At 46.3% G+C, this 13,846-nt stretch overlaps 1 protein-coding gene across 6 annotated transcripts in view; it reads right to left on the reverse strand.

Annotated features, from left to right (window-relative positions):
• LOC124037518 (inositol hexakisphosphate and diphosphoinositol-pentakisphosphate kinase 1-like) overlaps window positions 1-13,846 on the reverse strand; it is a 100,233-nt gene that overhangs the window by 50,060 nt on the left and 36,327 nt on the right. For 5 of the 6 annotated variants that reach the window (XM_046352304.1, XM_046352305.1, XM_046352301.1 and 2 more), the window contains 9 exons: window positions 13,023-13,144; window positions 12,590-12,772; window positions 11,566-11,707; window positions 11,005-11,267; window positions 8,472-8,599; window positions 7,269-7,383; window positions 6,885-6,992; window positions 6,688-6,804; window positions 6,031-6,168 (listed from right to left, as the gene is read on the reverse strand). In XM_046352304.1, the coding sequence (XP_046208260.1) occupies window positions 6,031-6,168; window positions 6,688-6,804; window positions 6,885-6,992; window positions 7,269-7,383; window positions 8,472-8,599; window positions 11,005-11,267; window positions 11,566-11,707; window positions 12,590-12,772; window positions 13,023-13,144 (1,316 nt within the window). The remainder of the gene's footprint in view (window positions 1-6,030; window positions 6,169-6,687; window positions 6,805-6,884; window positions 6,993-7,268; window positions 7,384-8,471; window positions 8,600-11,004; window positions 11,268-11,565; window positions 11,708-12,589; window positions 12,773-13,022; window positions 13,145-13,846) is intronic. The other variant, XM_046352302.1, reaches the window with a different exon arrangement.

Consider the following 13,846-nt stretch of genomic DNA (forward strand, 5'->3'; position numbering starts at 1 on the left):
ATTTTGGCTTTCTAAAACGGTTGGTTGCAACATGGATCGTTGTGTAAATCTGTTGCATCTCAAGTGGACGACAAAATCCACAATGCAATGCGCTCTCTACGGGCTGACTGTCTAGCTAGCTAAGCAAGCAAACGTAGCGACACACATTAATACTAGTTAGCTGTAATCGCCTAAACAAACTGCACTATCAATTTAGGAGTCTACAATATCACCATGTTCAACCTGCAGATGGATGTGCCTCTCAGAGTGGAGTCTAACATTCGCAACAGCAGATATATTTTTGAGGGAAACGTTGCCTATGCTAGGCTAACAAAAACCCAACATTAGCACACATTTCATCAACAGGAAGTACAACATTACAAATCTTTTCAGAGATGTAAAATAATTAACTTGCTATCTGTAGCAGTGGCGTAGCCAGGGGTAGGCCTGCCCAGTTTGATCTCAGGCCTAACCAACAAAAATGTAACATAAATTATTCAATATAAATTGTTTTATTTTATTACATTTTTAAAAAAAGAAACCCATGTGAGATGTATTTTATATGGGTCATTTTATTATAATGTAACAAATAAATAGTCTGCGACAATCAAGTTGGTGCCGACTGTTGGTAACGTTTAAGAAAAAACTCATACGGTGGTTTACATCAACAATGTCACGTGGGTAAACTTTATAACGCATAAACGAGCACGCTCTACCGCGCAAGTTTACTCGAAGTGACTCACCAGCTACGGTAATTTAGTAGTTCTAGCAATGGCAACCCAAAATGTCGATCGCTTGGTTTGTCAAAAAAAGACATCTGGAGGAAAAGGTGCGTGTGCCTGAAAATAATTTGGATCAATCTACCGACAGCTTCCAGAATGAGACATTAACAGGTGTCGCCAGGATAGACACAACCACAATCGCCATCGCAACTGCCAATGCCACGTTGAGCCAGGCATGCTTGCCTACCCCACCGTCTCCTCTCGTTATTGATTGACCGACAGATTTGTCTGCCATTGATGAACCAGCCTGTCAACCAAAGCTAGCAAAGTTCCCTTCAAGTATGATAAACGGCAAATCACGCTGCTTCTCTTCAAGGTGGTATGACCAGTTCGTGTGGATTGAGTATAGTAATGCATACGTCTTGTAGGCACTTTCCTGTGGCTAATGTCGAATTCGATGTATACGAGATGGATTTAAAAACTGGAAACTCACTAGAAATGCTTGCTGCAAACATGAGAATAGCAAGTTGCATGCTAGTGCTCTTGCAAAATGTGAATCCTACAAGGCCACCCATGGGCCTAGAAGTTGTGGGACTGTGTTGACCCAAATACATGGTGATGCCTAGAAGTTGTGGGACTGTGTTGAACCAAATACATGGTGATGCCTAGAAGTTGTGGGACTGTGTTGAACCAAATACATGGTGATGCCTAGAGGTTGTGGGACTGTGTTGACCCAAATACATGGTGATGCCTAGAAGTTGTGGGACTGTGTTGAACCAAATACATGGTGATGCCTAGAAGTTGTGGGACTGTGTTGAACCAAATACATGGTGATGCCTAGAGGTTGTGGGACTGTGTTGAACCAAATACATGGTGATGCCTAGAGGTTGTGGGACTGTGTTGAACCAAATACATGGTGATGCCTAGAGGTTGTGGGACTGTGTTGAACCAAATACATGGTGATGCAAACATGGATTTCATAGAAAGAAATCGTGCCCATGTTAAAGTGGTCATAGATATTTTAACATCTTGGCCATGTTCTGTTATAATCTCCACCCAGCACAGCCAGAAGAGGACTGGCCACCCCACATATGCTCTCTCTAATTCTCTCTTTCTTTCTCTCTCGGAGGACCTGAGCCCTAGGACCATGCCCCAGGACTACCTGACATGATGACTCCTTGCTGTCCCCAGTCCACCTGACCGTGGTGCTGCTCCAGTTTCAACTGTTCTGCCTTATTATTATTCGACCATGCTGGTCATTTATGAACATTTGAACATCTTGGCCATGTTCTGTTATAATCTCCACCCGGCACAGCCAGAAGAGGACTGGCCACCCCACATAGCCTGGTTCCTCTAGGTTTCTTCCTAGGTTTTGGCCTTTCTAGGGAGTTTTTCCTAGCCACCGTGCTTCTACACCTGCATTGCTTGCTGTTTGGGGTTTTAGGCTGGGTTTCTGTACAGCACTTTGAGATATCAGCTGATGTACGAAGGGCTATATAAATCAATTTGATTTGATTTGAGATATGGTCCTAATGTGTGCAAAGCAGGATATTCCACTCAGAGGACATAGAGAAACCCAAAGAGGCAATCAACAAAGGTCACTTTTAGAAATCTTCAATTTCACATCAAAGTATGACTCAAAAATACAAAAAACAGGCTTAATGAGCTACCTCACAATGCCAGGCTTATGAGCCCCGGAATTCAGAACGAGTTGCAGCATTGTTGTTACTGTGGAGGACAAAAGATGTTCATTCTTCCACGTATTTTGCCAAACTAGCAGATGAATATAAAGATCAATCTAAACAAGAACTTATTGCTGTGTGTCCAATACATTCATGCTGGAATGATAAAAGAAAAGAACTGTTGGGTTTAATGAATCCGCTGATTTATCTGCACAAGGAATCTCTCTGAGAATACTTAGTGTTGTAACGCCTGGAGTTGGATCCCACTGTGTGGGTTTTTATGTCGATGGCGCTTCAGTCATGTCAGTGTAACAGTGTTGCTTCCGTCCCTCTCCTCGCCTCTACCTGGGCTCCAACCAGGGACCCTCTGCACAAATCGACAACAGCCACCCTCAAAGCATCGTTCCCCATCACTCCACAAAAGCCGCGGCCCTTGCAGAGCAAGGGGAACAACTACTTCAATGTCTCAGAGCGAGTGACGTCACTGATATAAACACTATTAGCGCGCACCCCACTAACTAGCTATCCATTTCACACCGGTTACATCAGAGAACAGAGGAGGGGTACCTGTCCTACTAAAGAAAACATTTAAGCAAGTGGTATATGTGCATTGCCACTCCCACCGTTTGAATTTGGTTCTGTGCAGCGCGGAAAAAGTGTCAGTACTTTTTTTGGACACAGTAATACATCAGCTTTGCATCCCCATTAGACTCATGTATCGATCTAGAAAGATCCACGGTGGAGTTCAAAGTCAGGGTCTGTGAGTAAAGTGCTGTTAACACTAGATTAACTGTTAACACACAGAATTTTCAGAGGCTTGTGGACGAACTAATTTAGAAGCCGATAACCTCTTACAACAAATCCATAACAAGACGTTTTTATTCCTGTTAGTCCCGTTTAGTAAATTGTTTTGACATTTAGTGATTTTGCGATGAAGGGATTACAAAGCTCTACATTATCTGTGACGGACTGTATTGGTTTAATTGAAACCCTCAAATGCAGCTTTTCTACATTCAGAGAGAACTCAGGGGGAGACTTTGATAAAGTTCAAGCTAACTGAAGAGATGATATTAGTGCGCTGTACTGCAGCGCCAGCTGTGCCACCAGAGACTCTGGGTTCGCGCCCAGGCTCTGTTGTAACCGGCCGCGACCGGGAGGTCCATGGGGCGACGCACAATTGGCCTAGCGTCGCCCAGGTTAGGGAGGGGTTGGCCGGTAGGGATATACTTGTCTCATCGCGCACCAGCGACTCTTGTGGTGGGCCGGGCGCAGTGCGCCCTAACCAAGGTTGCCAGGTGCACGGTGTTTCCTCCGACACATTGGTGCGGCTGGCTTCCGGGTTGGATGGCGCTGTGTTAAGAAGCAGTGCGGCTTGGTTGGGTTGTGTATTGGAGGACGCATGACTTTCAACCTTCGTCTCTCCTGAGCCCGTACGGGAGTTGTAGCGATGAGACAAGACAGTAGCTACTAAAAACAACTGGATACCACGAAATTGGGGAGAAAACTGGGTAAAATTAACAAAAAACACACAAAAAAAGAATGATATTAGTAATTGGGATGTGACAACATCACGGCAGAGAAAACTGACTGTAAAATTGGCAGACAGTCACAATGTCATTAGGGAAAACATTCAGCATCAAGAGTGACAGTGACCTGAGGCAACTTTGGAACAATATTCTAGACCGACAGATTACGGAGTTGAACTCAAGAAGACACATATGGGATCATGCAAGTGGCAGCCTCCTTTTCCAAAGAATCCCAAACCTGCGGCCTTAAAGAGCAGCTGAAGACCACATGCGATCATTATGCAACATCAAGTGAGGATGCGGAATTCACTGTTTTTATTCAGCAGTTGAGTTGCAAAATGAAGATGGGAAAGAGTGACTTTTCCTTCATAATGAGTGGACTCGACAGCTGCCCTGATGATATTTTCCCTGATATAAACTCTGTTAAGGATCATTGTCACACTTCCAATGACATCATGCAGTGTGGAGAGACTTTTCTCAACAACAACTAGGATAAAACATCGTCTTCACACATCAATGACCAGGGCCCAGCTGAACCACTTCAGTTTGCTGTCTTTAGAGCGTCACCTGACAGATCCATTGGATTGTGATGAAATCATCACAGTATTCAACTCAAAGCCTCGCCGTCGGCACCTTGTGATGTAGGTCACGACTTATTGATACGTCTACTGAAGGTAAGGAACCTCTTTATAGTACTACTGCCCGCCCTGGTATAAATGGTAACATCAAATATAGGCTTGTTTGCCCATCGAGAATAAAGTGCGTCTGAAGATGAGGTTTATGTTGTTGGCAACTGGTCTGAAGTTACCGTCTTATTTGAATATGCTGGGATGGGTAATTATTTGTATATTTAACGAGGTTGCTCCGAGTACTATGCACTAGTATAAAACGATTGTATTACGAAATAATATGGTGTGCGTCGCAATATAAATGTAATAAATAAGCAGAAAAATACCTATCCACCTATCCCCCCCAAAGAAATCTGGCTACGCCCCTGATCAGACAGCTTTGGAATCGTGACATTACGTAGTTGTGAGGAAAATAGGCACGTTTCACATATACACTGATGTTGAGAAGGGATTGCATTATGATTAGCTTAGCAACCGCAGCATGACAACGTGAACGCGATTGGTCGACAGTCTGCTGGGTGGGGGCGTTTTATGTTCCTTTATTCATTAGATTCCTATCTTCTTTGGATAATATCTCTGGCACGGCATCATGCAATGCACCCTGGTCTAAAAAGGGAGACAAATAGGAGAAATGTGCTAGACCCTCGGTTAAATTACACATTTCTCCAGGTAGGAAAATGGCAAAAATATGATCAACGGCTCATCCGAGAGAAGACATCTTACCCAAGTTATCACACCTTACAGAAATGAAATCTGACATGTATGATAAGACGTTTTCACGATCTAAAAAATGTTGTATTCCAGTGAACATCCAGTGTAGTGAGAGAGACTTGACCCACTGTGCTGCGTCCTACCGGACAGATTTCTACCTGCTTGAACGCCAGGAACTCAGATACACATGAAAACCGTGAAATGACCCAGGTGATCGATTGAACATCACTCAGAGATGCACAAAAACAATATAACATTCAACATGGGTGAACCTTTCCTTTAAGTACATTTAAAACCAAATACCGTTAGACTTGTACTCAAGTAGTATTTTACTGCGTTACTTTTACTTGTCTTTTTGTATTAAAGGTATCTTTATTTTTTACTCAAGTATGACAAAGTGCGTACTTTTCCCACCACTGAATAATCATCACTAATAGGGACATAGTACAAAGACTACGTAATCTGAGATGAGTTGCAAAGCGAACGCAGATACCTGGATGTTGTTCATCAGGCTGCACAACAGAAAACGTTTAATAACGTTTTGCAACGGGAAACAGACGTTTGGTCAAGGTCAAATCGCTCGCTCTCTCAAATAATTTTTTCTATTATTATTTGGTACCTATGAACAGCCGTTTTAGAAAAATCAGGTCTATCCTAGAGAGTCAATATCTGAACAGATCCACGCTATGCCTGTGATTCAGAAGTGGACTGTACTGAATGTGGGAGAGAGGGCTAGGGTTAGGGAGGGCACACAGTCATGGACGTGACACTGGTCATATACCTCCATGGAGCCAGTCTTGCGGTTGCGGATCATGGGGGATCTTTTGATGCTGATTGGCTCAGAGAGCGACAGGGCCCGGTCAGTCTCGTCCTGTGATAGGTCCTCCAGACTGCCTTGGTTGGTCTGCTTCTCCTGGTTCTGGATTGGATCAAAGAGACCGTTAACGGCGGTTGTGGACACACACAGACACACACACGGACACACACACGGACACCACACACAGACACCACACACAGACACCACACACAGACACCACACACACACACACACACACACACACACACACACACACAGACACACACACACACAGACACACACACACAGACACACACAGACACACACACAGACACACACACGGACACCACACACGGACACACACACAGACACACACAGACACACACAGACACACACAGACACACACACAGACACACACACAGACACACACACACGGACACACACACAGACACACACAGACACCACACACACACACACACAGACACACACCACACACACCACACACACTACACGGACACACACCACACGGACACACACCACACGGACACACACCACACGGACACGGACACACACGGACACACACCACACACACCACACACACGGACACACACCACACACCACACACAGACACACACCACACACCTCAGCGGAGGCTGGGCGGAAGCCAAAGCCCAGAGGGACGTTCTCCTCGTCCTCACAGCCCTTCACCCCGGGACTGAAGTGGAGCTCCACGTGGAAACGCTCCTCTGACCCAGGGTCCTGTTCAACACAAGCACACGGAAGCATGAAAAATTATGTTAAACTACACAGGCAGAGAGAGACAGAGACACCTAACTGACCTTGTTGTTATCCTCATACAGCATGATGACTATCTGGGTCATGTAGTTGAGTTCAGAGACGGCGCTGAGGTAATCCATGGCCTGTTTCCACTGCTGGTCCTTCACTTCCTGTCACACACACGCACAACATTACAACCAGAGATATCTGGATCCTGACGATTCATTCTGCCTGTCTGAGACAATTGCAAAACAAACAAAATAACAGTATGTGAACCCAGGTCTGCAATATTCATGACCACATCTAAATCACAGTTGGTACTTTCAGTGAACTATTCCTTTACATTACAACAACAAATCTGATCCCAGATCTGTTCGTGCCATCTTGCAAACACCTTGACCTATGATCATTGTCGTGCCAAACAGATCTGAGGGCAATGTACTTACGTCCAGTAATCCCCCGTAGCGGAAGATGCTGAGCAGTGAGTGGACGTGGCTTTCGCTGGTGAAATAGAGACGGGTCCTGACGTGGCGCCCCGGAGACATGACTCCCCGCGAGTACCTGGAACACCAGAGGGAATGAAAGGCAAATGGGTGATCACTCACTGGGGCTCTAGAGAGACACTTCAGGGCAGGGTTAACTGGTCCTGGGACAGTGGCTCAACTCAGTGGTATGCCATCATTGTAACAACAGGGTCTACTAAGAACTGGTCCTGGGAGGGTGGCTCAACTCAGTGGTATGCCATCATTGTAACAGGGTCTAAGAACTGGTCAGTGGTATGTAGGGCTGGGTGACATAGTGAGAAAAATCGAGATATGATTTTTAGGCTAACTCATGGCCGATTCACGATACAGTATATATATTTTTTCTTCACTTTCTCTTAGTAGGGTCTGTTCTGTTGTAAATTTTGGGAGAGATGAGACATGAAACAGATATCGTTAAAGGTTAAGTTCTCCATTACAGTAAAATAGAGAGTTGAAAATAAATGTGTGAGTTGAAACTGCTCATTGTCAGAGAGGAAGTAGTGACCTTTCCACTCTTTGTTGTTGTGAGTGGCAGGGGCTCGGAGTCTGTGGACAAGTGGGAAGGTTCACAGTGCACACAGCACAGAAGGTGGTGCTTAATGTCAGGGGGAGGGGCTTGGTGTATGGGGGGAGGGGCTTGGTGTCTGGGGGAGGGGCTTGGTGTCTGGAGGGAGGGGCTTGGTGTCTGGAGGGAGGGGCTTGGTGTCTGGAGGGAGGGGCTTGGTGTCTGGAGGGAGGGGCTTGGTGTCTGGGGGGAGGGGATTGTTGGTGTCTGTGTGTGTCTGGGAAGGTGTACAGTGTACACAGCCAGAAGGCTGAAAGGAGACAAAAACATAAAAAATGCCCTCCCAAAAAATGAGGGAAAAAAATGTGAACTTTGATTCTTGAGATACAGACATTTCAAACATTGCGCTAAAACATTAATTCAGATTCATTTGATATATCGCCCTGCCCCAGTGGTTATGTCATCATCACAGGGTCTACCAAGAACTGGTCCTAGGACAGAGGCACACTCACAGTGATGTGTACTTACAACAACTGATCCTAGATCAGTGGCACTGAGTGTATTAGAGACTGACTCCAGAAACCAGACAAGTGCATCATACAGGTGGCACTGCGACTCACAGCGGGTGCAGCTTATTGACGGCCTCGTCCTCGTGGGTCCTCTGCAGGTCCAGCTGAATCTTCTTCATCAGGGGAAGGCAGTAGGCCTGGGCAATGTCCATCTTCTCTGCCTTATTGATGCCATACTCCTAGAGAGAGACAAACATGCTCAAAAGGTATAAGCTTCAAACCAAGTTTTTACTTCTGTTGATCATTTTCTGAAAAGACAGAACTGTCATCAGGAGCCAGGTTTACTGTACTTGAAAAGACAGAACAGTCATCGGGAGCCAGGTTTACTGTACTTGAGAAGGCAGAACAGTCATCAGGAGCAAGGTTTACTGTACTTGAAAAGACAGAACAGTCATCAGGAGCCAGGTTTACTGTACTTGAAAAGACAGAACAGTCATCAGGAGCCAGGTTTACTGTACTTGAAAACACAGGTTTCCTGGAACAGTCATCGGGAGCCAGGTTTACTGTACTTGAAAAGACAGAACAGTCATCAGGAGCCAGGTTTACTGTACTTGAAAAGGCAGAACAGTCATCAGGAGCCAGGTTTACTGTACTTGAAAAGGCAGAACAGTCATCAGGAGCCAGGTTTACTGTACTTGAAAAGGCAGAACAGTCATCAGGAGCCAGGTTTACTGTACTTGAAAAGACAGAACCGTCATCAGGAGCCAGGTTTACTATACTTGAAAAGACAGAACAGTCATCAGGAGCCAGGTTTACTGTACTTGAAAAGGCAGAACAGTCATCAGGAGCCAGGTTTACTGTACTTGAGAAGGCAGAACAGTCATCAGGAGCCAGGTTTACTGTACTTGAGAAGGCAGAACAGTCATCAGGAGCCAGGTTTACTGTACTTGAGAAGGCAGAACAGTCATCAGGAGCCAGGTTTACTGTACTTGAAAAGGCAGAACAGTCATCAGGAGCCAGGTTTACTGTACTTGAAAAGGCAGAACAGTCATCAGGAGCCAGGTTTACTGTACTTGAAAAGGCAGAACAGTCATCAGGAGCCAGGTTTACTGTACTTGAGAAGGCAGAACAGTCATCAGGAGCCAGGTTTACTGTACTTGAAAAGACAGGTTTCCTGGAACAGTCATCGGGAGCCAGGTTTACTGTACTTGAAAAGACAGAACAGTCATCAGGAGCCAGGTTTACTGTACTTGAAAAGGCAGAACAGTCATCAGGAGCCAGGTTTACTGTACTTGAAAAGGCAGAACAGTCATCAGGAGCCAGGTTTACTGTACTTGAAAAGACAGAACCGTCATCAGGAGCCAGGTTTACTATACTTGAAAAGACAGAACAGTCATCAGGAGCCAGGTTTACTATACTTGAGAAGGCAGAACAGTCATCAGGAGCCAGGTTTACTATACTTGAGAAGGCAGAACAGTCATCAGGAGCCAGGTTTACTGTACTTGAGAAGGCAGAACAGTCATCAGGAGCCAGGTTTACTGTACTTGAGAAGGCAGAACAGTCATCAGGAGCCAGGTTTACTGTACTTGAAAAGGCAGAACAGTCATCAGGAGCCAGGTTTACTGTACTTGAAAAGGCAGAACAGTCATCAGGAGCCAGGTTTACTGTACTTGAAAAGGCAGAACAGTCATCAGGAGCCAGGTTTACTGTACTTGAAAAGGCAGAACAGTCATCAGGAGCCAGGTTTACTGTACTTGAGAAGGCAGAACAGTCATCAGGAGCCAGGTTTACTGTACTTGAAAAGGCAGAACAGTCATCAGGAGCCAGGTTTACTGTACTTGAAAAGGCAGAACAGTCATCAGGAGCCAGGTTTACTGTACTTGAAAAGGCAGAACAGTCATCAGGAGCCAGGTTTACTGTACTTGAGAAGGCAGAACAGTCATCAGGAGCCAGGTTTACTGTACTTGAAAAGGCAGAACAGTCATCAGGAGCCAGGTTTACTGTACTTGAAAAGGCAGAACAGTCATCAGGAGCCAGGTTTATTGTATTGAAAAGGAGTCTACACTACAGCTATAGTCCCCGCAGTCGGTCTACACAAAATCAAATCAAATCAAATCAAATGTATTTATATAGCCCTTCGTACATCAGCTGATATCTCAAAGTGCTGTACAGAAACCCAGCCTAACACCACAGCTATAGTCCCCGCAGTGAGTCTACACTGCAGCTATAGTCCCCACAGTCGGTCTACACCGCAGCTATAGTCCCCACAGTCGGTCTACACCACAGTTATAGTCCCCGCAGTCAGTCTACACTACAGCTATAGTCCCCACAGTCGGTCTACACCACAGTTATAGTCCCCGCAGTCAGTCTACACTACAGCTATAGTCCCCGCAGTGAGTCTACACTACAGCTATAGTCCCCGCAGTCAGTCTACACTACAGCTATAGTCCCCGCAGTGAGTCTACACTACAGCTATAGTCCCCGCAGTCGGTCTACACCACAGCTATAGTCCCCGCAGTCGGTCTACACCACAGCTATAGTCCCCGCAGTCGGTCTACACCACAGATATAGTCCCCACTTAAGTAGGTAAACGTGTGTGTGATATATAAATAAATAAATAAATAAATAAATGTCTTCCCCTCACCTGAGGTATGACGATGTCGGCCAGGGCTCGGGACAGCCTGAACAGCTCCAGTGTGTCCTCTAGGTCCAGCGTGGCGTTGTGCTGCGTGTCGTACTTCACACAGTCGTAGATGTCTGGGATCTTACTGATGTCGTAGCGACCGCTCTTATTCCGGAAGTCCCTTTCCAGCTTGGACCAGTGTTGCAGCATCAGCTCCAGGGTCTCCAGCTTGGACCAGCGTTGCAGCATCAGCTCCAGGGTCTCACTATGGTACAGCTGCAGGTCTGGGAACAGGATTTAGCTTACAGGTACAGCTGCAGGTCTGGGAACAGGACTTAGCTTACAGGTACAGCTGCAGGTCTGGGAACAGGACTTAGCTTACAGGTACAGCTGCAGGTCTGGGAACAGGATTTAGCTTACAGGTACAGCTGCAGGTCTGGGAACAGGTCTTAGCTTACAGGTACAGCTGCAGGTCTGGGAACAGGATTTAGCTTACAGGTACAGCTGCAGGTCTGGGAACAGGTCTTAGCTTACAGGTACAGCTGCAGGTCTGAGAACAGGACTTAGCGTACAGATACAGACCTGCAGATTTGGGGTCCTCCAGCCTCCTGCGGATCTGGGAGGTGAGTCTCTGGATGAGGGCGTAGACCTGATCACACGTCCTCACTGGGTTCCCTATGGTCTTCATAGAGGTGACCAGGGAGGGGCTGCCTGTAGGGGCCAGCTACAACACATGGTAACAGTCCCACTTTAATACAGTGGTACTAATAGTGCAGAACGTAATGGAACGGCGTAACACTGGTATCCCTAACAACCAGTGATGAAATGCGAGATCTCTTATCTGGAGATTGACAGAGATGTCATGCTCAGCTGATGGCTGTACGGTAAGGAATTAATAGGAAACATTGTTTTTAAATCTCAAGAATACTGAAAGACTTGATGGAATTGTCGATGGAGCCTCCCATCAGTGAAATAGAGTGTTAATTTGGGTGACCATTTCTCTACTTCAACCCCGCAGGTAAAAATACATTGATGCAGTGTAAAACTTGTAATAATGACACGTCTTAATATCTCAATGATTCTTAGTTGAATGCCTTATGAGACATTATAAGCTCATTCATGGTTATAACAACTCATAAGCAATTACACCTGTACGCAGTGAATGAAGTGTTATTAACCATTAAACAGGGCTTTCCTGGCCTCCCGGGTGGCACAGTGGTTTTAGGGGCGCTGTACTGCAGCTAGCTGTGCCACCAGAGACTCTGGGTTCGCGCCCAGGCTCTGTCGTAACCGGCCCTGTTGGCCTAGCGTCACCCGGGTTAGGGAGGGCTTGGTCTGTAGGGGTGTCCTTGTCTCATTGCGCACCAGCGACTCCTGTGGCGGGCTGGGCGCAGTGTGTGCTAACCAAGGTGGCCAGGTGCGCACGGTGTTTCCTCCGACACATTGGTGCGGCTGGCTTCCGGGTTGGATCCAACCCATCCAACCCGTAATTTTTTTTTTTAATAAATCAAATAAAATAAAAACAGGGCTTTCCTGCCTATGGTTTTTTTTCAACCCCGATTGGGTGGTTAGTAGTGGTCTAGGTGAACGGGTCTGCTGACTGTACCTTCTGGTAGTCGGCCTCAGTGAAGTCCTGGTCTTTCTGCATGATCTCATGGAGCCGTACCTTCACCCTCTGCTGGCAGTCGGTCAGAGACTCGCTGTCACTGTCCAGCATGCCGTTCATGTTGGCACTCTTCACCATCTGCACCAGGATGGGAGTCAGCTCCCCCTCCAGAGCCAGCAGACCCTACACACACACACACACACACACCCACACCACACACCACACACCACACACACACACACACACACACACACACACACACACACACACACAGTTAAGAGATATACACATATGTTCACACGTACTGTACACAGAAAGGGTTGATATATGCAGGGTTGGAGATATATTGACACTGAACACAAATGAAAGAAACAAGGCTAGTGAGCATACTGTACACACGTATACAGAAACATCTACAGACATACGCACGCACCTTGGCAAAAGCGGCAGCGGTCATCTGAACACGGCCTTCGTCTGAGGCGTAGATCTTGAGGTCGTGGCGGTAGGTGCTGTGTAAACGGAGCAGACCACAGCCAGGGAAACCAGCGTAGTCCCCTTCAGAGTCAAAGACACAGAGGAAGGAACATCAGCCTTGCAGGACATCACAGAGGAAGGAACATCACAGAGGAAGGAACATCACAGACGAAGGAACATCACAGAGGAAGGAACATCACAGACGAAGGAACATCACAGACGAAGGAACATCACAGACGAAGGAACATCACAGAGGAAGGAACATCACAGAGGAAGGAACATCACAGAGGAAGGAACATCACAGAGGAAGGAACATCACAGAGGAAGGAACATCACAGAGGAAGGAACATCACAGAGGAAGGAACATCACAGAGGAAGGAACATCACAGAGGAAGGAACATCAGAATAGGAAGGAACATCACAGAGGAAGGAACATCAGAATAGGAAGGAACATCAGAATAGGAAGGAACATCAGAATAGGAAGGAACATCAGGCTTTTGCAGGACATCAGAGAAGGAAGGAACATCCGGCTTACAGGACAGAGGAAGGTAAAGCGTGAAGAAAGGGTATCCACTTACGCAACGGCACAGACTCTGCAAAAAGTTGATGAGGTCGCTAACATTGGTGATTCAAAAAGACGTCAACTGGATTTTTAAAATTTAACTAGGCAAGTCAGTTAAGAACAAATTCTTATTTGCAATGACTGCTTACCCCGGCCAACATTGGGCAAATTATGCCCCGCCCTATGGGACTCCCAATCAGGGTGGGATATGATAGAGCCTG

This window comes from Oncorhynchus gorbuscha, linkage group LG06 (genome assembly GCF_021184085.1).
Source record: "Oncorhynchus gorbuscha isolate QuinsamMale2020 ecotype Even-year linkage group LG06, OgorEven_v1.0, whole genome shotgun sequence".
In the NCBI taxonomy this organism is placed as follows: domain Eukaryota; kingdom Metazoa; phylum Chordata; class Actinopteri; order Salmoniformes; family Salmonidae; genus Oncorhynchus; species Oncorhynchus gorbuscha.